This window comes from Geotrypetes seraphini, chromosome 10 (genome assembly GCF_902459505.1).
Source record: "Geotrypetes seraphini chromosome 10, aGeoSer1.1, whole genome shotgun sequence".
NCBI classification, from domain to species: domain Eukaryota; kingdom Metazoa; phylum Chordata; class Amphibia; order Gymnophiona; family Dermophiidae; genus Geotrypetes; species Geotrypetes seraphini.
In genome coordinates, this window is record NC_047093.1 from 140598095 (window position 1) to 140623828 (window position 25734).

Consider the following 25734-nt stretch of genomic DNA (forward strand, 5'->3'; position numbering starts at 1 on the left):
CCTGGTACTGTCTTGCACATCAAACTCGTTGAGAGACACCGAATCCCTGAACAACACAGCATTGTGTTCCCAGACTTTTATGAACATATGAAACTAGACCAACAAGACTTTGTGCCCTCTGCCACCACTCGCAACCTTTTCATACAGTTCGCTGAAGCCATAGGAGCCACCTTAAATCTGACAAACTGTTATGTCTGCGGGGGCACCCAACTGGCCTCTGAAAAACTCCATTCTGGCAAAACACTGCATACAGCGTCTCGGACCATCCTTTACCACTCGTGTTGGACACCTGCAGTGCCAATCCTTATGGACTAAAAACAGCACCTCTCAGCCCGGTTGGACGTATTGGACCGGAGATCCTAAGTTAAAAATACCCAGACGATGGAATACTACTGGCAATGCTACCACATTAAATGTCTACCTCAACCTGCCTGCTTCTGCCCCTTGGGCTGCACCGGAAGGATACTACTGGATCTGTGGGAGAACGGCATACCCCACTCTACCCTCAAATTGGACTGGCACTTGTGTTCTGGGCACTATCAAACCAGCCTTCTTCCTCCTCCCGTTATCCGAAGGAGAACATCTGGCTGTCCCAGTATTCGATCAACGGGCCCGTCCTGAAAGAAGTTTGGAAATCGGTAAATGGGATGACACTTGGCCCCCGGAGCGCATCATTGCTGTCTACGGTCCTGCTACTTGGGCTGATGATGATATGTTTGGACTCAACTCACTGACTGATTGGGCCTCCAAACCGGGACTCTTTAAAGCCCTCACCATAATTTTCCTGGTATTCTCTGTCATATTTTGTGTTCTTCCTTGCCTGTTACCATGTTTATTGAAAACCCTTAACCGTACTATTAGGACTACGATTGACTAAAGTACCACCGCCCTAGTCCTGGCCCTTTCCTCCTATCACCCAGTCCCCACCTCTGATACAGATGGCCCTGACCTCCCGTAACCCAGTTAGTCAGCTAGCCTACAGAAGAAAAGTTGGGAATGAAGGATCCCTAGCTAGCTGACATAGCTGGGTCACGGTGTATATGAAAAACTCCATCTTAGATCAGTGGGTAGTAAAACTAAAAACAGCAACCTGTGACTCCATTTTACTGCTCTGAGAAATCACGTATGCATGCAGGCCTGTTCTATGTATCTGTCTTAAGTGCCTGGTACAGCCAGGAGGCAGAGGAATGTAGATGCTAGTTAGCCTAAGATGTGTAGATTATAGGATGGATTTATGGTTTTGTTTTTCTCTTTGCTCCTACCTTTTGGTCAGAACTGGTCAAACTGGTTCGGACTGGTTAGGACACTATATAATCTTTGTGTTTGAAATTCTCAGGGTCTTCTGTTTATGCAGCCAGTTCTGCCCAGAAGTCCAGCATATATGCTTGTTTAATAAAAGCCTTTTTAAATCTCTTCAGTCTCTGGCTCAAGTCTCTGCACTACTAAAGGAGGGCCTTATCCTAAAAGGTACCTTCAGATGGAAGTGGTTTTGTTCACCCCAACAGCCACAGTAGGACTTTGGTTGACTGGAGGATGGGGAACGAGGGCTGTAGGAAATGAAAGAAGGATTTATTTAACCGAGTCATCCTACCAGCCTGATTCCTGGAGATTTTCTGTGGCCTCAGACTTCTCATAATGACCATAAAGCCTTCGTGGTATGTTCAAATGTTCTGATGTGCTGAGGAAGGAGAGACTTGCAGAACCCACAGTAATACCCTGAGGGCACATAAAGTGCTGTAGCTTTGTCCTGGCTTCTAGGTAAGAATATCGGTGTTGACCCCTTTCCCCTATTTTCGCCCCATTCAGGATGTCCACTTGCTGCTCGGAGGAGGAGAAGAGGAGACTGTTGGGAACGTCCTTGGATTGTTTTAAGCCCCTAACAGGTTCTCCAGCCAGAATCTGCTTTGTCTTGTAGACAGCCAGGTGAAGGGGTGAAACAGGGGACAACCCCTTGTCCAGTCAGTCTGACCTTAGGGTCGAGAGGTCTTCTCTCCCACCTGCCCACGTTCCTGTCTTCACCAGGTGGTGGGAGAGGGAGGTTAGGGGGTGTTTTGCTATTTGGGAGCGGAAGGTATCCTGGGCCTTGGTTTTGGCTCAGCAGGGTAGCTGTCGGATAGGCAGGAGTCTGTCTCGCTGGCAGTGTTCCAGGAAGTAGAACGGTTCATGAGTGGTTTCCCTCCATTGACGGAGAGCAGAGAATCACCGGTCGTACCTGTGGAAGAAAGGGAAAGAAACGATGGGTCAGGGTGTCACCCCACAACCGCAGAGCCTCCCCACTCCCTGCACCCCCCCCCCCAAGAAACCAGTAAGAATGGAGATTGTTCATTTCATCCAAGTTTCGAAGTTTATTTAAAAGTTGTTATACCGCCTTATCAGATTTCTACGCAGTGTACATTAAATTAAAATACATATATTATAGTTAAAATTAACAGATACAGACGGTACAGGAGTTTATTGTTGTTTTCCTGTGTTGTTTTATTTGGGGTTTTCTCTGGCCATTTTTGCCATCGCAATCCAATACTGCGTACGATCCCGCAAATTTTTGCTATGTCACTGGTCACAAGGTATCCTAGTGGTAGACGCTGTCACATCAAGCCCGGGTTTTCCTGGCCTAATTTAAAAAGTCAACACTTATCTGTCATCTCTTAAATCTCTGTCCCCCAGCCGGCAACGATTTAAGAGATGACAGATAACTGTTGACGCTTTACAAACTAAAAATCTTTCTTACAGAAATGATGAAAATGAGTAATTTAAAAAATGGATTCATGAATATTTCAATGCAGGGGGTCTCCAAACTACGGCCCGCGTTATGATTTTATCTGGCCCGCGGAAGAATTATGTGGAAATGCACCAACTGGACTAATTTTCCAATGAGAATACATATTAAAAAAAAAAACCCCAAAGGGTGTTGATAGATTTCAAATGCATTAATTAAAATGGTGTTCAAAATATATCGATATTCCATACTATTTTAATATTAATATTATTCACAACTTTATTTAATGCTGAATCGTAATTGTATTACTTCGATCTTGGTTTATATTCGAGTATATGTGGTAATGCACAGTATGACAGATCCCCAGAAAGCACAGTCATAGTCATAGTAGATGACGGCAGATAAAGACCCGAATGGTCCATCCAGTCTGCCCAACCTGATTCAATTTAAATTTTTTTTTTTTTTTTTTCAATTCCAAAGAGTTGCCCCTCCCCCCTCCCCATAGGAAAAGAAAGCTCATGGGTGCAAAGTCGAGTGTGCGCTCTTTCGAAAGAGTGCCTGCAATTTTTGGCAAATGAGAAAACACGAGCTGTGTCTTTTGCTGTTCGTTTTCATTGGTTTATGACATTGAACAACATGGGATACGGCGTTAACGTTTTCCCGTGTCGCTGCAAACGCCACCTCATCCTTACCCTGCACCCCATTCTCTCTCTTACCTGCGATCGACTGAGTTTTACACTTCACCTTCTGGTTCGTCTGCTCTTGGAGTCTCCTCTCGTACTGGCGGACGTCCTCCAAAGACATGCCTGGAAGGTGAACACAAGGGATGCTTAGTTTTCAAGTTTCACTTCACTATGAAGTGGAATTATTATTATTTTTTTTTAATTTGTAGCCACAGTGTTATTAGCTCCGACGCTCATAGGAATTCTAGAGTTTTGAAGCGAATACCGCTGCGGTCGGCAATAAAAAAAAAGCCTAACACGGCTTCATAAAAGGGGAGTATACCAAGGGGGAGACAACCAAGTCTCCAACCTATTGACAACAACCCCAGACTACAAGATGTTCAGAAAGGAAATAAAAACTATACTCTTCAAGAAATCCCTTAATAAAGCTTAATACCATGATAAAGCTTAACCCCCCTCTTACCATCCCCTCCCTAACCCCAGATCCTACTTTTCCCTCTCTTGGAAACCTTCTCTGATCTAACGTAAACCTTCTTCCATAACTCTTTTTGTAATCCGCTTTGAACCGAAAGGTAATGGCGGAATAGAAATCTGTAATGTATACTTGTTCAGAGCAGGTACTATTTTGAGGCCCTTGATATTATAAAGCACAGGTGTCAAAGTCGGTCCTCGAGGGCCAGAATCCAGTCGGGTTTTCAGGATTTCCCCAATGAATCTGCATGAGATCTATTTGCATGCACTGCTTTCAATGCATATTCATTGGGGAAATCCAGAAAACCCGACTGGATTCCGGCCCTCGAGGAGGGACTTTGACACCCCTGTTATAAAGAATGATTCTTTATGGGAAACTTGTACTTTAATTGTCTGGCAGTCGCGTTCTGGAACGTTGCCCGCCTCACTGCCGTAACCTCACGCAAGCGCTTTCCTGCGTCTGTACCCAATTGTCCACTCACCTCACAATCACGTACGGACGCAGGAAAGCGCTTGCGTGAGGTTACAGCAGTGAGGCGGGCAACGTTCCAGAACGTAAGATAACCATTGGAGGCAGTGTAGCATGTGCGTGTGTCCGGTGCGGGAGGAGGTGAGAGCTGAAGGCGGTTGCAGACACGACCGCCGCACACTTAAGGCACAAGTTTTCCCTAAAGCAGGCCTGCACAACTTCAGCCCTCGCCAGGCCAGGTTTTCCCAAATGAATATGCATGAGATCTATTTGCATGCACTGCTTTCAATGCATATTCAGAGGAAATCCTGACTGGATTCGGCCCTCGAGGACCGGAGTTGTGCAGGCCTGCCCTAAAGAATCATTCATTATAATACCGAGGGCCTCAAAATAGTTGGTCCAAAATCTTGTCTCTTGCAGTTGATACTTTGATAGTTTTTTACTTTCTGCATGTTGCACTGCTTTCAGCTGTGTATAGCTGAAATTATCAGAATCAATTAAGGCAGGGGTGTCCAATGTCGGTCCTTGAGGGCCGCAATCCAGTCGGGTTTTTAGGATTTCCCCAATGAATATGCATTGAAAGCAGTGCATGTATATAGATCTCATGCATATTTATTGGGGAAATCCTGAAAACCCGACTGGATTGCGGCCCTCGAGGACCGACATTGGACACCCCTGAATTAAGGAAAGATTTATAAACTATAGTTTATAAATATTTTCCTTAATTGCTTCTGATCATTTCAGATTTCAGATAATCCACTTTTTGGATCTGTAGGTACTTACCTCATGCAAAGCTGTCATTTCTCTAATAAGACATTAACTATTTTTTTCTGCGGCCCTCCATGTACCTACAAATCCAAAATGTGGCCCTGCAAAGGGTTTGAGTTTGAGACCACTGATATAGAAGAAGCTTTGGTCTAAAATAAACCTAACCAATTTCAGGGATGGAAAATGAAGTTGTATTTGATTCTGCAAAGAGTGCAAATGTCTACCTGCAGACAAATTAATCGAAGGTATCGTATTTTGTAGCCATACTGTGTAAAATCTTAAACATAAAAATGCAATGCTTAAAAAGAACTCTGGCCTCTATCGGAAGCCAATGAAGCTTCAAAAACAGTGGGGAAATTTTGTTGAAATGGCAGGCTTCGTACGAGGGGCTGCTGAAAAGGTCTCAGGCCAACCATGAAGAGAATGACGTGGAACCAGGAAACTTATAAGTGGTTCCACACTTTTTGTTTCATTTCATTTCATATCATATCATTGAAATGAAAAGTGTCAAGAAAAGTGTAGAATCACTTGTAAGTTTCATGGCTCCTCATCATTCTCTTGGCTGAGAACTTTTCAGCAGCCCCTCTTATTATGATGTCATAAAGCCTCGTTCCACCAATGCTTAACAACCAACCTCATCGGTGATATCACAATGGCTTGATTATCCTATACAGTACTTGGCTCACATAAGAACTGTCGTACTGGGACCAACCAAAGGTCCATCACACCCATTATCCTGTTCTGAGATTGTGACATCATAATGCCTCATTCCACCAATGAGCAGCGACAGCCTCATCAGTGATGTCACAATGGCTTGATTGTCCTAGACTTGACTCATTTTTACTACATTTTGATTTCTAAAGTGGTGCAGTGGTTAAAGCTACAGCCTCGGCACCCTAAGGTCATAGGTTCAAACCCACGCTGCTCCTTGTGACCCTGGGCAATTCACTTAATCCCCCTATTGCCCCAGGTATAATTACATAGATTATGAACCTGCCAGGACAGAAAGGGGAAAATTCTAAGTTCCCTTGGGAGAACGGTGCAGAAAATATTGCTACCTAGAATTATACTTAGAATCTTACTGTACATCCACTATAATAAAACCCTTAGCGCGCATCCGCACTTCAAACTCCGTGCCTCCGTGGCTCATATGCACAGTACCTGCTTCAGCTGATTTCCTGCCTTCTGCCCCGATCTCTGACGCCGGCTGACTTCCGGCCTTCTGACTACGCTGCCATTGCCGGGACACCTCTTCTTCTCACCCCTGGACCAGCAGCGGCAGCCGCAGGGCATTTACTAGGCTGGCCCACTTCGATAATGCAGGGCGGGCCGGCCTAGCAAAAGCCCCGAAGCTGCTTGGGCTAGCGGATGCTGGACAGGGGGAACAAGGAAGGGAGAAGGGGTACTGCTGGACAGGGGGGAGGTAAAAGGAAGGGAGAAGGGCTACTGCTGGACAGGGGGAGCAGGGAAGGGGTGCTGCTAGACAGGGGGGAGAGACAGACACAAAGAAAGACAGAAAGAAAGACAGACAGACAGCGGGTAGGGAAAGAGACAGAAAGAAAGAAAGACAGACAGGGGGCCAGGGAGAGAGACAGAAATAAAGACAGACAGAAAGAAAGAAAGAAATTCCTAAGTATACACATCTATTCTAGCACCTGTTAATGTAACGGGCTAAAAAACTAGTGCAGGTACAGAAGTCTTATCTTACATTGCCTGTAAGATAAGACTGCTAATACAGCAAGCAACCACTAGCATTGTCATTCTCTAAACATTTATTATAAAATCTGACTCTCCTTATGCTCCTAACAGGGACTTCATGAAAAGCCATGTTTTCAGGCCTTTGCAAACTTCTGTACCTGAATTTAGGAATATTGAACACTTTCTCTCTCTCTCTTTCACCGATTCTTATCACTGCAAGAGGACTTACCATACCATTCGTCAATCCACGCCACCGCTTGCCTGTGTCCCGCCAGTAAAATGTCTCTAATATTCTGGAAATCAGAGAAAATGGAAATTGGGGTGTTAATAAAACCTGAAGTCTCCTGCTCGGAGGTAGGGTTGCTTCATCAGCTAATCCAGGAATCCGGGCACATCGGACGATTAAAGTTAAAAGGATAAGATACACCAACAGCAATGAAACCTGAGTTTCCTATCATATTAGTAGATCCTGCTTAATGTTTATGTGTTATTGTCATGTCTATATTGTAAATTATGTCATCTCTGTCCTGTCTCGATTATATTGTGGATGTACCTTGATACCCATTCTTGGCTCCTTTGGGGGGATGGGCTAAATAATTGAGAAAATAAATAGATAAATAAAACTTGACTACGTTGTCACGCGTCTGTTCTCTCTCATTCGCTCAGCCCTGCCTTTCCCCATGAGACTGTCATTGGACTGCTTTTGTAGCTCATTTATAGATTCCGACATTGTCATCCGGAGATTTTGGTCTCCAAAAGCTAGTCAAATACTTATTAAGATTGTCCAATGCAAAGGTATCACCTTGTTTTCCATTATTCAGTATATTTTTATATCCTAACCTGGCACTCTAAGACAAAGACTGGAAAAGCAGAGAGACTGCAGGCTGGAATTAGGTGGGATGATATATTTGTGGCAGGGATTGGCCTTACCTAAAGGAACCAGTAAATTCCCAGAGCCAGGGTTACCTTATGGACAAAGTTCTCCACCCGGGTCTGGAAGCCGTAGACATCGAACTTCACAGCCACCCTCTTGTATGAGCACATGATGGGCTGGAAAACCTGCCTCCATCCCCTCTCCAGAGGACCCCGAGCTGTCTTCTCTGACCGGAACAGAGTGAGGTCCTACAACAAGGGACACAAAAAGATTAGAAGATGATGTAAAAATTAAGCGCTAATCAGAGCTGGAGGGGGCAGTACTCCGGGAATGAGGAATAAGCCCATCGCACAGCTTCTGAAGCCCCAGCTGAGAAGCAGCATTACATTAGAGATTTCTATTCCACCATCACCTTGCGGTTCAAGGCGGATTACAAAAAGAGTTATAGATGGTGGGTTACAAAGTAAGATCACATGTCATTTCCAAGAGTGGGTCAGGAGGTATCAGTGGGTTAGGGAGAAGATGAGAAGAAGGAAGGTACTCGTGTTATTAAGCCTTTTTCAGGGATTTCTTGAGTATAGTTTTTATTTCCTTTCTGAACATCTTGTAGTCTGGGGTTGTTATCCATAGATTGGCGATTTGGTTATCTAATTTTGCTGCTTGAGTGGCTAGTAGGCCGTCGTATAGTTTTTTCCGTTTTATAGTTTATAGTTTATTTAATTTTTGATTAAACGCTTTTTCATTTCTTCTTCTTTTTTGATTGGGGGGATGTGAATGGGGTGTGTGTTTTTCTATGTCTGGTTGAGGTAGTTTGGATGAGGCGGTTGTTCAGGTAGGTTGAGCTGTCTCCATTTATAGTTTTAAATGGTATTCTTTCCTGGATTGGAAGCTGGTGTACGTTGATGTATGCCTCTGTAATGTGGTCATGTTTCCTCAATGAGTAGACGAGTCTCAGAACTGTATTTTGTATTGTTTGTAATTGTTTAATCATTGTTGCAGGGGAGGTAGAGGATGTTGCAGTAGTCCAGTAGACCTAGGATTAGGGACTGTACTATGAGCTGGAATTGTGTTCTTTCGAAGAATTTTCGGTCTTGTCTAAGGTTTCTCATAACTGCGAAAGATTTCTGTATTGTTTTATTTATTTGTAGATGAGTAGACGAGTTGCATGGTGCAGCATCTGTCAATTGTCATACCTAGTAGTTTTAGAGTGGTTTGAATGGAGTAATTGATTGAGTTGATTTCTATATTGGTTATTGTTGGGACGTTGTTATTTTCTAGGAGGATGAATTTAGTTTTGTCTGGGTTAAGTTTCAGTTTGTGGTCGTTACTGTATCTAGTGTTCGGTGTAGTGTATCTGTCATTGAGAGCTTTGGTTGATCAAAAGGTATGATAATGGTGATGTTGTTTGCATAACCATAAGAGGTTAGGCCTTGTTTGTCCAGGTAAACACCGAGGGAGGCAGTATATAGGTTGAAGAGAGTAGGGAAAATTGGGGATCCTTGTGGTACGCCGCAGGGTTTGGACCAAGGTTTGGATTTTTCTTTGTCCGCTTTTACTTTGTATGTCCTGGATTTTAAGAAACCTTCAAACCATGAATCTCTCTCATCCCCCCATCACTGACCTCACACACCGCGATGGAGTCTCCCTCATTCCCCCCACACACTGCAATGGAATCTCCCTCATTCCCCTCACACAACGCGATGGAGTCTCCCTCATTCCCCCTTCACATGCCTATCTATTACCTTGTGTGGATATATTGTGGTATATGTAGATTCACAGATCTCTTTCTCACTGTCTGAACTATTTTCAGGTCCACTGACACATAGTCTTGAATTCTTCTGAACTCTCGGACTGTACCATCTGGGCTCACTCCTTTCTTTAATCCTTCTATTTCTGGTGCACTTACCTCAGACTTTTTATAATATCCCTCGGGGAGGTCATCATACGCGATGTCCAGGTAGCAGGCGTCTTCCAGTGGTACTGCCTTGTCTCCAAAGACCTGAGGCAGGAGAAACCAGGGTGTTAGAGTGACAAGGAGTAGGAAAGGTAAGCCCTGATAAGGGAGGTTCCACCAGCAGGGGCAGCTGGCTTGACCCACCAGGCAGATCTAATAACAGGTTTTGCTGCAGTGCATGTTGGGAGATGTAGTTCTCATTTTCTTTAAAGGGTGAAGGAAGCAATGGGAACCATCCAAACAAGAATCACTTGGAGGGCAAGGAGAGGGGCAAAGCTGGTGACTAGTCAGTCGACCACCCACAGGATTTGAAAGAGGTCTTATTGTGCCTTGTAGGAAAGGGTAGATCTGGCTGCGTTTATCTCACCTCACCTCACCCCCCCCCCCCCCCATGGTTTTAAATTAATACTAGGGAAATTGAAAATTAGAATTACAGATTCTCATCCCATTAACCACAAGGATCAAAGCTCTGGGTTCCAGCATTCCCAAAACATGTGGTTAATAGAAAGAATAGCCAGGCTCCACCCTTTCCAGCTGTTTCCCCCCCCTCCCGCCCACATCTGTATTCTGCCTCTTGCAAGACAGCAGATGGCAAGAGTGAAGAACCCTGTTCTACCACTAGATGCCACTGTAGGTTAATCTGTCAGGGAAGGGGTTGGTGTGTGTCCTGCATTCTGGGGAACATATACCTTTAGGCGTAAGTTTGGCATGAGGAGAAGGATGGGGGCATTGGCGACCAGCCACACATGGTGAAGTGTGGCCTGCTGATAGGTTGAACTGAGATGACTTGCATCCCCTTCTCCTCTCATTCCCTCCTCCTATTCCCTCTCCTCCCCCCCCCCCCCCACCAGTTAGAAACAAGTTTTTTGGTTGTTTTGGCTCTTTACTGCAGAGTGGTAATGGCAGATGAAGCTCAGGCTTTTTTTATACGCTGCTTAAGGTCTCCTGTTGCTAAGAACTAATGATGCCCTCTGAATGATATCTATGTAGCTGCCAACTCTTATGACTCCAAGTAGAGAATGATACGGGGAGAATATTTTCCCATCCCCGCAGGAACTCAATTTCTTCGTCCCATCCCCACGAGTTTTGACCCTGTCCCTGCCCCATTCCTGTAAGCTCCGCCTTAACCGCAAGAACACTTATGATTTTAAAGTGTTTGAGGTTTGTGCAGATGAGAACGGAGCGTGCAGGAATGGGACTGGGACGGGAAATTGAGTTCCTGCGGGGACGGAGACAAAGTGTCCCCATGCCATTCTCTAATTGGAATCTTCAGTCAGATTCAAGGCAGCTGGAGGCATGAAGTACAGAAGTCACCCAAACGAACAGATTCTCACTCTTTATTGATTCTCCTTGTGTGAGGTAGGCAGAGCAGAAGAGAGGGCATCAAAAATTATAATTGCAGTGCAGAACACATCCTGAGCTTCTGCCTCCACTTCCACCCTGCAGTAATGGTGAAAAAAACTGAGGCAAGCATGAGCCTGGAGTCTCAGAGGAGAGACAGAAGTCTAAGGAAATCTCCGAAGAGCTCAATTTTCAAAATGACTCCTATTGCCCACTCTCCTAATGGGACCCTCATACTTTTGGCCGTGCCGAATGTTGCTCATAGGAGTTTTATTAGAGTGCCCACTGGGCAGGGCAGAATTAATTCATCGAGGGCCCCTAGGCACACAAGTACACTGGGCCCCTGCCCCGCCCCACCATGCGCCCAGGCGGAAACAGGAAACTGCATCAGAGGGAAGCTTTGAGCAAGCAGCACCGCTTGCACAATTATAGTTCCCGTTATCTTTCTTCCCGCATTGCTTGCTTGTCTTACTTTCCGTCGATGGGGGGGGGGGGGAGCGCATTGCCGATCAGGGTAGGGCCCACGTTGCCGATTGGGGAGGGGCCTTGTTGCCAATTGATGCTGGAGGGGTCCATCGCCGTTTGGAAAAAACAATGTTAATGCCCTCCTTCATTGGGCCCCCCTGACCATTTTGAGCCCTAGGCACGTGCCGACTTGGCCTATTGGTTAATTCTGCCCTGCCACTGGTCAGGGAATGGTGTCAGCTGAGAGCAGAGACCTGGATGTATATTTTTAGGGCTCTGAGCCTGCTTAACGATGCCCAAGACGCCAAATCTCAAAGGCCTTCGCTATAACAGGGATTGTGCTATAGCTGCCCAGGGGAGGGGCAGGATTTGCGAGTCTCCGAGCCCCGCTAACTGCCTATCTAACCCACATCAGAAATGATGCTTTCTAACGGAGGGAAAAAGCAGCTTGTGTTGTGGTACTCACCTTGAGGCTGCATCCATTGTCATTCTCAAACTTGGTCTCTATTCGGATGTGGAACTTCGGCAGGAAAGAGCACTGAAGGAGGGGAGGAGAAAAGGGATGGAGAAAGAGCTGTAAATAAATGCTGTGCGAGGGATGGCAGGGGTGGGATGGGGTGCTCGCTTCAGGATCCCACAGGGGTTGTGGCAATAGAACTTGATGGAAAGGAGGCTTTGTGGACCAGAGTGGGGAGAGACATTATCAGGAAGACTAACCTCCAGACTCCCCCCCCCTTCGATAAATGGAGGAATGGAGTGGAACCAGGAGCTCAGAGTAAACCATACCCATAGGGGGCTGAGATCAGGGTTGTAATCTCACCTGTGCCTACAGTTTACAGAGGCAGAGGTGGGATTCGGTAATGTTGAGAGGAGGCATCGGTTTTAAGGCAATTGGCCAAGACCTGGGACCGGTTATGGACCATGAAGGGACAGTGGGAAGTTTTCTAGGGATCTTTGTTACCCGAGGGTCCTAAAAACTGACACATATCGGTCTGGGACAGTCAGTGGCGTAGCAAGGGAGGGGTGAGGGGGGCAGTCTGCCCCGGGCATCATGTTGGTGGGGGCGCCGGCACTCCTCCTCTCGCCCCTTCCCTTCACCCATAACTCAACTTCAACGTGTTCCTTCCTGGCTCTCCCACTGACAGCACTTCCAGGTGTCACGCATAGGAAGTGACATCAGAGGGAGAGCCACCAGGGTCGCAAGGAGCACGTTGAAGTTGTTACTCATGGCGGTGAACAACTAGAGGAACGGGGGAAGCGAAGGAGGGCACATGTGCAGTGGGGAGGAGCAGGAAAGGAGCGAGGAGGCGGAGACAAGGGGAGGGGAGGGGCATCACTCACCCTCGCTGTGCCATTGGGGACAGTGTGTCTTTCCTAGAGACAGCGATGGATTAGATGACCGACCCCCCCCCCCTCTGACCCGTCCAACCTTGTCTTTCCCTGTGTCTAGGTCAGTGTTTCTCAACTCGGTCCTAGAGTACCCTCTTGTCAGTCAGGTTTTCAGGATATCTACAATGAATATGCATGAAAGAAATTTGCATATAATGGAGCGTATGCAGATCGATTTGCATACACTGCCTCCATTAGCCTAATCTGCATTTTACATTGAAAATTAGCAATTGAGGAAAGGCAGAGAAAGATCACCTTGTACTAGACTGTAAGCCCTATAGGGAAGGAACCATCTCTCATGTGTGTATTTGTACAGTGCGGTGTACACCTGTAGCTCTATAGCATTGAAAAACAGTAGCTGGATTTTCAAAGTGTCAGCCATGCTTCGTCCAAAGGTCGAGACTTGCCGAGATTCTCAGTCTCATGGGATCAGGCAGGCCAAAGAGCGGGGGTGAGGAGGGAGAATTTGGGGTGGGAAGTTGCCGGAAAAGCGGAAAACAAACACCAGAGGCGCTCCTGAATGTGACTTACCGTGTACTCTGCGAAAGATGTCCATCCCGGGGTGGAAAAAGAGAGAGAAATTCCAAGATTAGTGATTGGCAAAATTGGGTTTGGTAGTCACTTAGATTAAACTTGAAGGTTAAATATAGACTGAACTGCAACCCCTCCTTTTGGGGCTTCCCTGGGACATGGGTTTTTACCATCTATTACAGTGGTTCCCAATAGAGAATGACACGGTGAAAAAATTGGTCCCCGTCACCGCCCCGTCCCCGTCTCACCATCCTCTGCACCACCCCGTCACCGTCATTCCCTTCACCGCCCCGTCACCGCCACAGCAACCCCATTCACCGCCCCGTCACCGTCACCGCTGCATACATAAAAGCCTCAAACGGGTACGATTTTATATACTTTTCTAATATCTCCCCTATGTATCTGCCATTGCCCCCCCCTGTGTCCATATACCATCCCCATGGCATGTCCCCTTTTTGTCTCTGTCCCTATGCCCCATGCACATAATTTCCCCTCTTTCTGTTACCTTCCTGTGTCCAGATTTCCCCTATCTTCCTCTTCCATACCAGTGTGTCTCTTCTTTTCAACCCCATCTAGCTTTTTTTCCTCTTTCTTCCCCCCCCCCCCCTGCTTCTAGCATCTGGCTCACCTGCCTGTCCTTCCCTTTCTTTCCTGCTGTGGGTTTTCTTTCCGTTTTCATCCCCTTGGCCCAGAATCCTTTTCCCTTTCACTCCCTCCTTACAGTCTGAGCCGGGAACACGGGTGATCGCACGGTCCTCGCAGCCCCCACCCGCCTGCCCAATCGATCCTAGTGTTTAGCCAGCTCTCTCCCTTCTCCTCACCTTAATTTGCAGGCTTTCTTTTTCAGCGACCTGCACGCTTTCCCAAAGAGCCGCACACGCGCAGCTGCTCAGTGTTCAATCTTCTGCTCTGCTGCAACTTCCTGTTTCCGGTTGCGTCAGAGCAGAAGATCGAAACTGAGCAGCAGCGGCTCTTTGATAGCGTGCGGGTCGCCGAAAAAGAAAATCTACAAACTAAGGTGAGGAGAAGGGAGAGAGCTGGCTAAACACTAGAATCGATTGGGCAGGCGGGTGTGAGCTGCGGGGACCGCGCGATCCTTCATGCCTCACTGCGGGGACAAGACCCATTCACCGCCCCGCGGGCGGTGAATGGCCTTGTCCCCGTCGCCACAGCGACTGCTAGTTTTCTTCCCCGTTTTCGGCGGTGACCCGCGGCTAAAATGTGGTGGCCGCGGGTAAACCGCCACCGTGTCATTCTCTAGTTCCCAACCTTACCTGGGAGACCCCTAGCCAGTCGGGTTTTCAAGATATCCCTAATGAATATGCAGGAGAGAGATTTGCATACCTGTCACTTCCATTATATGAAAATCTCTCTCCTGCATATTCATTAGGGATATCTTGAAAACCTGACTGGCTGTGGGTCCCCCAGGATAAGGTTGGAAACCACTGATCTACTGCATGCTCCAGTGCAGGGGTCTCCAAAGTCCCTCCTCAAGTGCCGAATCCAGTCAGGTTTTCGGGATTTCCCCAATAAATATGCCTTGAAAGCAGTACATACACATAGATCTCGTGCATAGTCATTGGGGAAATCACGAAAACCTGACTGGATTTGGCCCTCGAGGAGGGACTTTGGAGACCCCTAGTTTGGAGGCTCTCTGGATCTCAACCTTAAGAGAATTAGGTCCATTTACAGTGAGGAGCTGAGAACGAGGAAAATCTGGGTTCAAATTATGCTTTTTCCACTGCCACTCTATATGACCTTGGACAAGTCACTTATCCCCCATTGCCTGAAGTACCTAGATCAGGGGTGGGCAACTCCGGTCCTCGAGAGCCAGAATCCAGTCGAGTTTCCAGGATTTCCCCAATGAATATGCATTGAAAGCAGTGCATGCAAATAGATCTCATGCATATTCATTGGGGAAATCCTGAAAACCTGACTGGATTCGGCCCTCGAGGAGGGACTTTGGAGACCCCTGCTCCTGTGACTCCTGACATGAGCTGACCCCCCCCCCCCCAAGCAAATCCCGCTACAGGGAATATTGGGTTCTTATATTCCCGTAAATTAAATTGCAGACTTTCTTGAGATAATTAGCTCATTTTCTTTTTTTTTCTTTTTTTAAATAACTTTATTATTTTCTTTTGATAACTTAAAACAGGGGTGTCCAATGTCGGTTCTCGAAGGCCGCAATCCAGTCGGGTTTTCAGGATTTCCCCAATGAATATGTATGAGATCTATTAGCATACAATGAAAGCAGTGCATGCAAATTGATCTCATGCATATTCATTGGGGAAATCCTGAAAAACTATTCTGCGCGTTAAGGTCCTCACGCACCTTTGTAAAAGGAGCCCAAAATGTTTTAAATCGTAGGTTAAACAAAGGAAAAAGGCAAGTCATCTCAAAACAGAAAGTCTTGCCTCTGCTTCAAAACCCTAACAGGCTCGTCTCCAATCTACCTGTCAGATCACTTTGTCCGTCCTGGCCCCACCCGCACGCCTAACGCCCACTTTTTGCCTTCCCGTCCCTAAAGTGCTGCATCTACAAGAGATTCCTTGACAGATCCCTGGCGTTCCAGGCAGGCAAATGGAACAAATGTCTTTCCACTCTCATCTCTAATTCTCCCTCCTACCAAACTTTCAGGAAATCAATCAAAACTTATCTCTTTGACAAATATCTCTAACTCCCGCCCTCCTTGCAACTCTACCTTTAACTATGCCGTGTTCCTCCCACCTACATGCACCTCCTACCTACCTGCCTCCTACCTACCTTCACCTCCTACCTACCTGCCTCCTACCTACCTGCCTCCTACCTACCTGCACCTCCTACCTACCTGCCTCCTACCTACCTTCACCTCCTACCTACCTGCCTCCTACCTACCTGCCTCCTACCTACCTGCCTCCTACCTACCTGCACCTCCTACCTACCTGCCTCCTACCTACCTTTACCTCCTACCTACCTGCCTCCTACCTACCTGCCTCCTACCTACCTGCCTCCTACCTACCTGCACCTCCTACCTACCTGCCTCCTACCTACCTTCACCTCCTACCTACCTGCCTCCTACCTACCTGCCTCCTACCTACCTGCACCTCCTACCTACCTGCCTCCTACCTACCTGCACCTCCTACCTACCTGCCTCCTACCTACCTTCACCTCCTACCTACCTGCCTCCTACCTACCTGCACCTCCTACCTACCTGCCTCCTACCTACCTGCCTCCTACCTACCTGCACCTCCTACCTACCTGCCTCCTACCTACCTGCACCTCCTACCTATCTCCTTCTTGCTTGCTCCCGACTTGCTAAGCTATATTGATTGATTGACTTATTTGTAACTTCGCTGTAGATGTACAGTCTCTTGCCATGTAAACCGCTCTGAACTATTCTGGTACTGCGGTATACAAAAATAAAGTTATTATTATTATTATTAAAATTAACACATATTAACACCATCCGAACACCCCCTCCTCCCCCAGTTTTACAAAACCGCGATATCGCTTTTTAGCGCAGGCCAGCGCCGGGGGGTGGGGGGAATGAATTAATTGATAATATAAAAGAACAAAATCAAAATTTCAAGAAGGCGTGGGATAGGCACATGGTATCTCTTAGAGAGAGAAAGAGATCATGGTTACTGCGGATGGGCAGACTGGATGGGCCATTCTGCTTCATTTTTTCAATCAAATTCCTTATATTCAACTTGATGTATTTTATCTGTTCTATGTATTACTTCTTTCCCTGCCATGCCGGTATTTTATTGCCTGGGTGGCTGGCATTTAAACCGTTCTTTTTAAACTGTCAACAATGCTTCCCCAATTTTAAACTGTTGTTTTCTTTTCTGCATTAATGCTTTCTGTCTTTATCTGTTCTTAAGTCCATTATTCTAATTTGTATTTTATCTGTATCCCATGTATTAGCTCACCTTGTTGTGAACCGCCTAGAACTTTTTCGGTATGGCGGTATATATGAATAAAATTATTATTATTATTATTTATCTGCCATCATGTTTCTGTGTTTCTATTTAACCTGATTGAGGATAAGTTAACTGTGAACGTAAATGTTGAGATTGGTCTTTTTATTGTATTGTTTTTAGGCATTATCGTATGTGGATATACTGTAAACCGCCTAGGAGCTAGATGGTATAGAAATTTTAAAAATAAATAACAGTGCTAAGAAATAAAGAAGGCCATAAAATCAGAGACAAGGAGTCTAACAAAAATGAGCTCATTTTCAATGTCTGCTCTATAGCTTGAAATGCCCAAGCCTGGCCTGTGCCCACTGCTCTTTACAGATTATATAGCATAGCTTGTAACCTTGGGTGACGCTGGCTCCCTCCCTCCACTTCTGTCAGGACAGCAGAAGTCATTCTCCCTCCCCCCCCTCCCCTGTGCAAGTGACTGCCTTCTGGGCAAACATTTACCCATTCTGTCTGTATTTTCTGCTTTCTGGAATTCAAATTCAGTTTTTGTTTCCTCCACCACCACTGGGAAGCCATTCCACAAATTCACCGCCCTTTCTGTGAAATGGTATTTTCTGAGGTTGCTTCTGACTCTATCCCCTTTCACCTTCATCCTATGCCCCCCTCAAGCCAGAGTTTCCTTTCAATTGAAAGAGACTTGCCTTATGCACATTTATGGTATTTAAACGTCTCTGTTATATCTCCCCTCTCCCGACTTTCCTTCAAAGTATACATATTGAGATCTTTAAGTCTCTTTCCATACGCCTTAGCACGAAGACCACCGACCATTTTAGTAGCCTTCCTCTGGAACAACTCCATCCTGTTTATATCTTTTTGAAGGTACGGTTTCCAAAATTGTACACGATATTCTAAATGAGGTCTCAACAGAGTTTTATACAGGGGTATTATTACCTTTCTATAATGCTCAGCCCTTAAAGTCAGTTATTGACTGGGACATATGGGATATGCACTATTTCTCTCCTGAATCACTACCTACTATATCCTGTATACTCCCCACCATCACACACACATCTGAACATCCACCATCTTCAGTTGAATACGGAAACTTACCTGTGATAGTGTATGGATAATAATTCCAGGCTTTCTCTATGATGTAGAAAATCTTCGGGATAAAGCCCCTTACCCATGCGGGCAGTTTGCTGGATAAAGGGAATTGAGAAAATAAATTAATGTCTTTTCAGACCTAATGTAACCTGTAGATGAAGTGCTCAAAACTAAGAGCTGGGGGCGAAACACATAAGGATTGGTCTTCAGAGAGATTTGAATGAGGAGAGAAAGAGGAAGAGAGCTAGAGGATAATGGGAGGAAAGGCTGGGAAGATGAAATATCATGAGCAGAAGGATGACATTGATGGATGGGTGAAAGGGTATTTTGGTTGGGTGAGATAATGGAAAGAAGGGTTGCATGAAGGAAAGGAAATTAAAATGTAGTGAGAAGAAGACTGCCCCGATTGGTGATGGATAGAAATATTAGAAGTTGGATGGGGTGATGGCAGGAAAAATTGAACAAATGTCATTGGCTAAGAAAGTCTGTAGGTTGAGTTGGAAGAGATAAGAGGGAGGGTTGGGCAAATGCCATTGATAGAGCTGAAGAAAGTTTTAGAGGTTGGGTAGGATAATGGAAAAGGGTTGAGTGAATGTTGCCAACTGAGTCAAAGGAAGTCTTGAAGTTTGAAATGGATGTGATGATGGGAGGAAGGGTTGCATGAATGCCATGATGGATAGATGAAACTGCATCTTGGCGGTTCAGTTGGGTGGGAGAATGGATGAATGGAAGTCTTGGCATGATGGGAGAAAGGGTGGGCACATGTCACTGATAGATTGTTTGAAAAAAAAAGTTTGGTGGTGGGTTGGAATCAAGGGATGACCTGATATGTTGGAAAATAAACCGAAGGGAAGCACATCCCTTTCTTTGGAGAGTGGGTTTCATTTATAAAAAGTTTTGAGAATACATAGCTTGGTCCAGACCTGTTCAGGTAGAGTCGTTTCTCTGTGTATCGCCCTTTTCCATGTATGGGATCCTCGTAGGGTTCATTGGTGACCACTTCTACACCTTCCCCATCTGTGCTTTGCTCATGGCTGTGTTTACTGATCATGTAAAGTTGACCAATTCTGTACTAAAGAGAAAAAGAGGAAGGAAGGTTAGTTTTGGAGGAAGTATGTATCGAAAGAACATTTGTTGTAATAGGATTTTACTTGGCCTGGGAGGGATCTCCTTTCCCACCCATCTTTCTCTCATTCTTGGTCATTTCCAGACTGACCTTTCTCTGATTCTAGATAATGTTCTGAAGATTCCTGCCATCTTTCTAGAACCTAGATGACTTCTTCAGGCTCTCAAAGAGTCATTTGACTCTGATCCTAGAAGGTTTCCTGCGCACCCTTCTAGCCCCATCTAACTCTAGACAATCTTGAGGTTTCTACTAGCCTCATCTTTAAATGATCTCCCTAAGGTCCTTCCCAGCACCATCTTTTTCTGATTCTAGATGATCCCCTGAGGTCCCTCCCAACACCATCTTTCTCTGATTCTAGATGATCTCCTGAGGTCCTTCCCAAGCACCATCTTTCCCTGATTCTAGATGATTTTCTATGGTTCATCACAGCTCCATCTTTCCCTGATTTTCTAAGGTTGATCCCAGCTCCATCTTTCTTTGATTCTAGATGATCTTCTGAAGTCCTTCCTAGCTCCATCTTTCCTGATTCTAGGTGATTTCTCGATGTTCCTCACAGCCCCCTCTTTCTCTGATTCTAGATGCAAGCATTATCTCCATTTAACCTTGAAATGTAAGTGATAAATTTTCTGGTCTGTTACTTTTTTTTCATATGTTTACCATAAATCATATAATTGGTGATGTTCCAGGTGCTGAAACCATCCCCACCTCCTGCATCCCCATCAAACATCTATAAATTAGTCAGTGCAATGTATGGAGTCTCTTTGTCGATCCCTATTGTCCAGTAACAGAGGTCCTACCCTGGACCCCATTCCAAGTCTAAAGGTCACTTCCTAAAATGAAACACTTCCTGACTCACTGCATGTTCAGCAGATAATTTTTATAATTATTAAGAGGTGGGGGAGAGAGGGTCTCAAATCTCAGTCAGTGTGTGGTAATGTTGCTTCCCCCACAGTAGCTTAAGGCGATGGTGATGGACTGGGGTGAAAGTCCTTTGGGGAAATGAAAACAGACAGCCGGGAATCTGATGAGAAAGCAGACAGTAAATTCCACCAGAGTCCTGAAGGAGAAAATCACCCTTCCCTTCATCAGATGAAGAAGGTGAGCTGCAGCCACTTGCTCAGGTCAGACCTGAGCAGTGGAGTAGTAAGGGGGCGGGGCTTGGGGCGGTCTGCCCCGTGCACCGGCACCCATCCTCCTCTCTGCCCCCCCCCCTGCCGCTCACTTACATCCCTTCCTTGCCCTCCTCTTGTACCTCTTTAATTTCCCTGGTGCAAGCAGTATCATGAACTTGCTGCAGGTGTCGGTGTCAGCTTTCTCTGATGTCACTTCCAGGTCCAGGAAGTGACATCAGAAGGAGAGCTGACACGATGTGGGCAGCAAGTTCGTGATGTGCTCCCACCTGGTAAATTAAAGAAGTAGGGGGAAGGGGCGTCACTGCCCCGGGCATCTCACTACTCACCCTCGCTATGCCAATGGACCTGAATTGCCACTTGATCCTTGTGACCTGAGAGCTGGGGTGGAAGGAGAGAAATCATCCTTCTGAAAAGCCAGAGCTCTTGTTAGGTACACAGTACATATAGTTAGCAGTGGGGAGAGGATGGACTTCCTGGCATGGGCAGGAGTGGAAGGAGGAGGAGGTGGGGGTTACTTCCTGAGGAAAGCACCTTTGCTCTTTCAGACCAGTGTCCTTAGTGGACAATTCAAATGGAGAATTCAAGGCAGACCGGCAGGGAGCATGTAAACAGCTGGGGCTTCCTAATCTAGTTCCGCTGTGCAGTAGAAGAGAGGGTGACAAGCAATTTTGGCCACCAAAAGTGTGTGGACCTAACCTGGAAGTAATGTCTCTTGCCCCTTCCCGCCACAAAGTGCTTCCCTGTCATGGGACTAGATTTTTTTTTCTCCTCCTCTAGAGTAGAAAAAGGCCTCCACTGATGAAAGCAACCACACCAGCACAAACTGACAGCATAGACTCTCCTGGCACACACTCCTCCCATCCTAAGCAGGCAAGTAGCAGCTGGGTGAGATGTATCTGCAGGTTGGGGCATGAAAGAGACTCTTATCCCATGACCTCATGTCATTCCCCAAACACTCATTGAAGGATGTAGTCCAGGCATGTAAACGATTATATTAATAACCGGATTCTGTACAGTCAGAATTTTTTGTGGGTGCCAAGCCTGGCTTTTAAGGCACTGGACAAGGAGTAGAAGGTCTTTAAAGCGGTTTGTATTAGTATGCTACCAGTGGCCCCTATTGCACAGAGATGCCACAGAACGTATGCAAATGTTCACAGAAAGGCAGCGGAAGTGGGGAAGGGCCCAGTCCCAGCCCAGCATGGCTTACGAAACTTGCCAGACGGGCTCAAAACCAGTTTCCTGGAAGGGTCTCACGTGCGCCAGGCCTTGGGTGGCTTTTGTTCTCAGGACATGGTATCTCATATGTTGTTTCTCTATTCCCCTCCCCCTTGGGGTGCTTAAGGGTATTGAGGGCCAGGTTATAAGAACCTCCTCCACCTCACAGCCTGGAGATTTTCAAACCGACCCATTCTCAGAAAGAGTGCCCTTAAACTCGTTCTGGTATTTTCAGCTCCTGCCCTCTCTGCATTTTGTTCCAGTCCCCCCTCCCCCCCTCCATACACACAGTTTATTAAGAACAGATTACAAAGATACGTACACAGTAATTTTCAGGATCAATAACATACAAGCTATAGGGAGCCAAGGTAGAAGACATAGTGAGCTGCATCAACAGGATCATCAACAGCGTGGAAGAGGTGATCCATGTGGGGGACAAACAATGTGAGCAACAGGAACTACAACAGGGAAGTACTGAAGGACCAGTTCCGGATGTTAGGAAGGAAGCTGAAGACCAGAATGCAGAGGGTAGCACTCTCGGAGATCCTGCCGGTACCCAGGGCCGACAAGAAGAGGCAAGACAGAGCTGCAAGCAGTCAACGCATGGATGAGGTGCTGGTGTGAGGAAGAAGGATTCCACTTCATGCGCAACTGGACGACGTTTTGGGGAAGAGCAAGCTATTCAGGAAGGATGGACTCCACCTCAGCGGAGATGGAACAAGGCTACTTGCAAGCAACATCAAGAGAGAAATTGAGAAGTTTTTAAACTAGGAAGAAGGAGAAAGCCGACAGTTGACCAAGAGTCGATGGATTGGGAACCGGTATACCCAGAGGATACCGTGCAGGAAGATAGCAGGGAAGACTCACCGGATCATAGGCAACACAGAAATCCTGATGGATCGAAAGGGACACAAGAGGGAAGGAAATACAAGAAAGTGACAGGCCGCAAACTCAAGTGTACATACACGAAAGCAAGGAGCCTAAGGAATAAGATGGGGGAATTGGAAGCTATGGCACAAAAAGATAACCTTGACATCATCGGTATCACGGAAACATGGTGAAATGAAGACACTATGCTACTGGGATACAAGCTATACCGCAGAGACAGAGTGGCTCAAAAAGGTGGGGGCATTGCCCTATACGTCAAAGAGGGAATTGAGTCTACCAGAGAGAACACACCGGAATCAAACAATAAGGTAGAGTCTCTATGGACCAAAATTCCTGGAACAAATGGAGCACAAACAAAGATCGGCATCTACTACCGACCCCCAGGGCAGTACGAATAAATTGATGGAGAAATGACGGACGAGATTAAACGCAACTGCAAAGGAGGCAATGCAGTTATCATGGGCAACTTCAATTATCCGGGGATAGACTGGAACCTAGGCACCTCTGGCTGCGGTAGGGAGACCATGTTCCTGGATGCTGTAGGTGATTGTTTCCTGGAACAACTTGTCAAGGAAAATACGAGAGGAAACGCAGTTCTGGACTTAATTCTAAATGGACTACGAGGACTGGCGCTAGGTGTAGAAGTAAAGGGGACACTGGGAACTAGTGATCATAAAATGATGTTTCGACCTGGACACAGGGACGAAACATCAATCCAGAATGACGGCCACGGCGCTGAACTTCCGAAAAGGGAATTACGAAAGGATGAGCTCATGGTGGGGAAGAAGATCAAGAAGAGAATACACTTCCCCCCTCCCCATTCGCGGTTTCGGCAATCGCGATTTCACATATTCGTGATTTTTTGGGGAGGGGGAAAAAAGAAAAAAAAAAACATCGTTAAGTCTTCCCCCCAGCATCCCGGCCTTACCTGGTGGTCTAGCGAGCTTTCGGGGCAGGAGCGATCTTCCTACGCTCCTGCCCCGTGCAGATCGCCATTAGGAAATAGCTGTACGGTGTTCCCATCGTAGTCTCGAGAGACTACGGGAACTCACAGCAGCCATTTCCTAATTGCGATCCGCACAGGGCAGGAGCGTAGGAAGATCGCTCCTGCCCCGAAAGCCCGCTAGACCACTAGGTAAGGCTGGGAAGGAGGGAGGGAGCCGGATATTCATGGTTTTTCACCATTCGTGGTCCGGCTCTGCACCTATCCCCCGCGAATCCAGAGGGAGAAGTGTAAACATTGTAAAGACGCTAGAGCAAGCATGGTCCCTTTTTAAGGACACAGTCACCGAGGTGCAAAATCTATATATGCCGTGTATCAACAAGGGATCCAAGAGGAAAAAGAACAAGGAACCGGCATGGCTCACTGTAGCAGTGAAGGAAGCAATCAGGGACAAGAAGACTTTGTTTAAGGAATAGAAAAGGTCAAAAATGGACGAAAACTGGAAAAAGCACAAACAGCATCAAAGCAGGTGCCATAAGGCGGTAAGAGGTGCCAAAAGAGACTATGAGGAAAAAACTAGTCAAGGAGGTGAAAAACTTCAAGCTGTTCTTTCAATATATTAAGGGGAAACGAATACAGGATGTCCGGGGCAGTATTTGGAGAGACCCCCCAGGAAAGAGACTTGGGAAGTACTGCTCGACAAGTCGATGAAGCCGTCTGCGCAATGCGCGGCGGTGGCAAAAAGGGCGAACAGAATGCTGGGAATGATTAAGAAGGGGATCATGAACAGATCGGAGAAGGTTATCATGCCGCTGTACTGGGCCATGGTGCACCCGGTTCCTAGACAACCCCGCAAAAGACAAAGGCGCGTGCCGACAACTGAGCGCAAGATGGAGGCGCGCGCTGAAGAAAATTACAGTTTTTAGGGGCTCCGCGGGGGGTTTTGTTGGTGAGCCCCCCCCCCCCCAGTTTACTTAATAGAGATCGCGCCGGCGTTGTGGGGGGTTTGGGGGGTTGTAACCCTCCACATTTTACTGTAAACTTAACTTTTTCCCTAAAAACAGGGAAAAAGTGAAGTTTTCAGTAAAATGTGGGGGGTTACAACCCCCCAAACCCCCACAACGCCCCCACAACGCAGCGCGATCTCTCCCCCATGCCCCCCCCCCCCCCGTCGGAGCCCTAAAAACAGTAATTTTCTGTGGCGCGCACCTCCACGCAGCGCTCAATTGTCTGCACGCGCCTTTGTCCCGGCGCGCTTTTGACCTGACATCGGTGCACCCTCACCTGGATACTACATCCAGCACTGGTCGCCGTACATGAAGAAGGACACAGTACTACTCGAAAGGGTCCAGAGAAGAGTGACTAAAATGGTTAAGGGGCTGGAGGAGTTGCCGTACAGTGAGAGATTAGAGAAACTGGGCATCTTCTCCCCTGAAAAAAGGGGACTTGATCGAAACGTCAAAATACTGAAGGGAATAGACTTAGTAGATAAAGTCAGGTTGTTCACCCTCTCCAAGGTAGGGAGAATGAGAGGGCACTCTCTAAAGTTAAAAGGGGATAGATTCTGTACAAACGTAAGGAAGTTCTTCTTCACCCAGAGAGTGGTTGAAAACTGAAGCTCTGTTATAGGGGAAAAACACCAGGGATTTAAGACAAAGTTGGACGGGTTCCTGTTGAACCGGAATGTATGCAGGTAGGGCTGGTCTCAGGGCACTGATCTTTGACCTGAGGGCCGCTGCGGGAGAGGACTGCTGAGCACGATGGACCACTGGTCTGACCCAGCAGCGGCAAATTCTTATGTTCTTATGATCAATAACGAGCTATAGAAAATTGAGACGGTTTTCGAAAACATACATGCTATGGGGAAACTAAGAACACATGCTAGAATTAATCTACCTGCTACAGGATGAATAACGAGCTACAGGAACAGTACACATATGTTACAGAAAATTGGGATGATTTTTTTTTAACATGAGACTCATGCTGGGGGGGGGGGGTGAGAACACCCATGTTTTAGTTAAACTAAAATAATACAAACCATATAGAATCTCAGAATAG

General features: G+C 46.5%; 1 protein-coding gene across 1 annotated transcript in view; it reads right to left on the reverse strand.

Annotated features, from left to right (window-relative positions):
* Positions 1-1378: 1378 nt before the first annotated feature.
* The window catches only part of LOC117368690 (cytoplasmic phosphatidylinositol transfer protein 1-like), a 39019-nt gene continuing 14663 nt past the window's right edge, over positions 1379-25734 (reverse strand). Inside the window, exons 2-10 of the mRNA XM_033962414.1 lie at positions 19295-19443; positions 18378-18466; positions 13360-13367; positions 11906-11977; positions 9586-9678; positions 7772-7927; positions 7035-7098; positions 3433-3522; positions 1379-2212 (exon numbers count right to left, since the gene is read on the reverse strand). Coding sequence (XP_033818305.1) covers positions 2055-2212; positions 3433-3522; positions 7035-7098; positions 7772-7927; positions 9586-9678; positions 11906-11977; positions 13360-13367; positions 18378-18466; positions 19295-19443 — 879 coding nt within the window. The 3' untranslated portion in view covers positions 1379-2054. The remainder of the gene's footprint in view (positions 2213-3432; positions 3523-7034; positions 7099-7771; positions 7928-9585; positions 9679-11905; positions 11978-13359; positions 13368-18377; positions 18467-19294; positions 19444-25734) is intronic.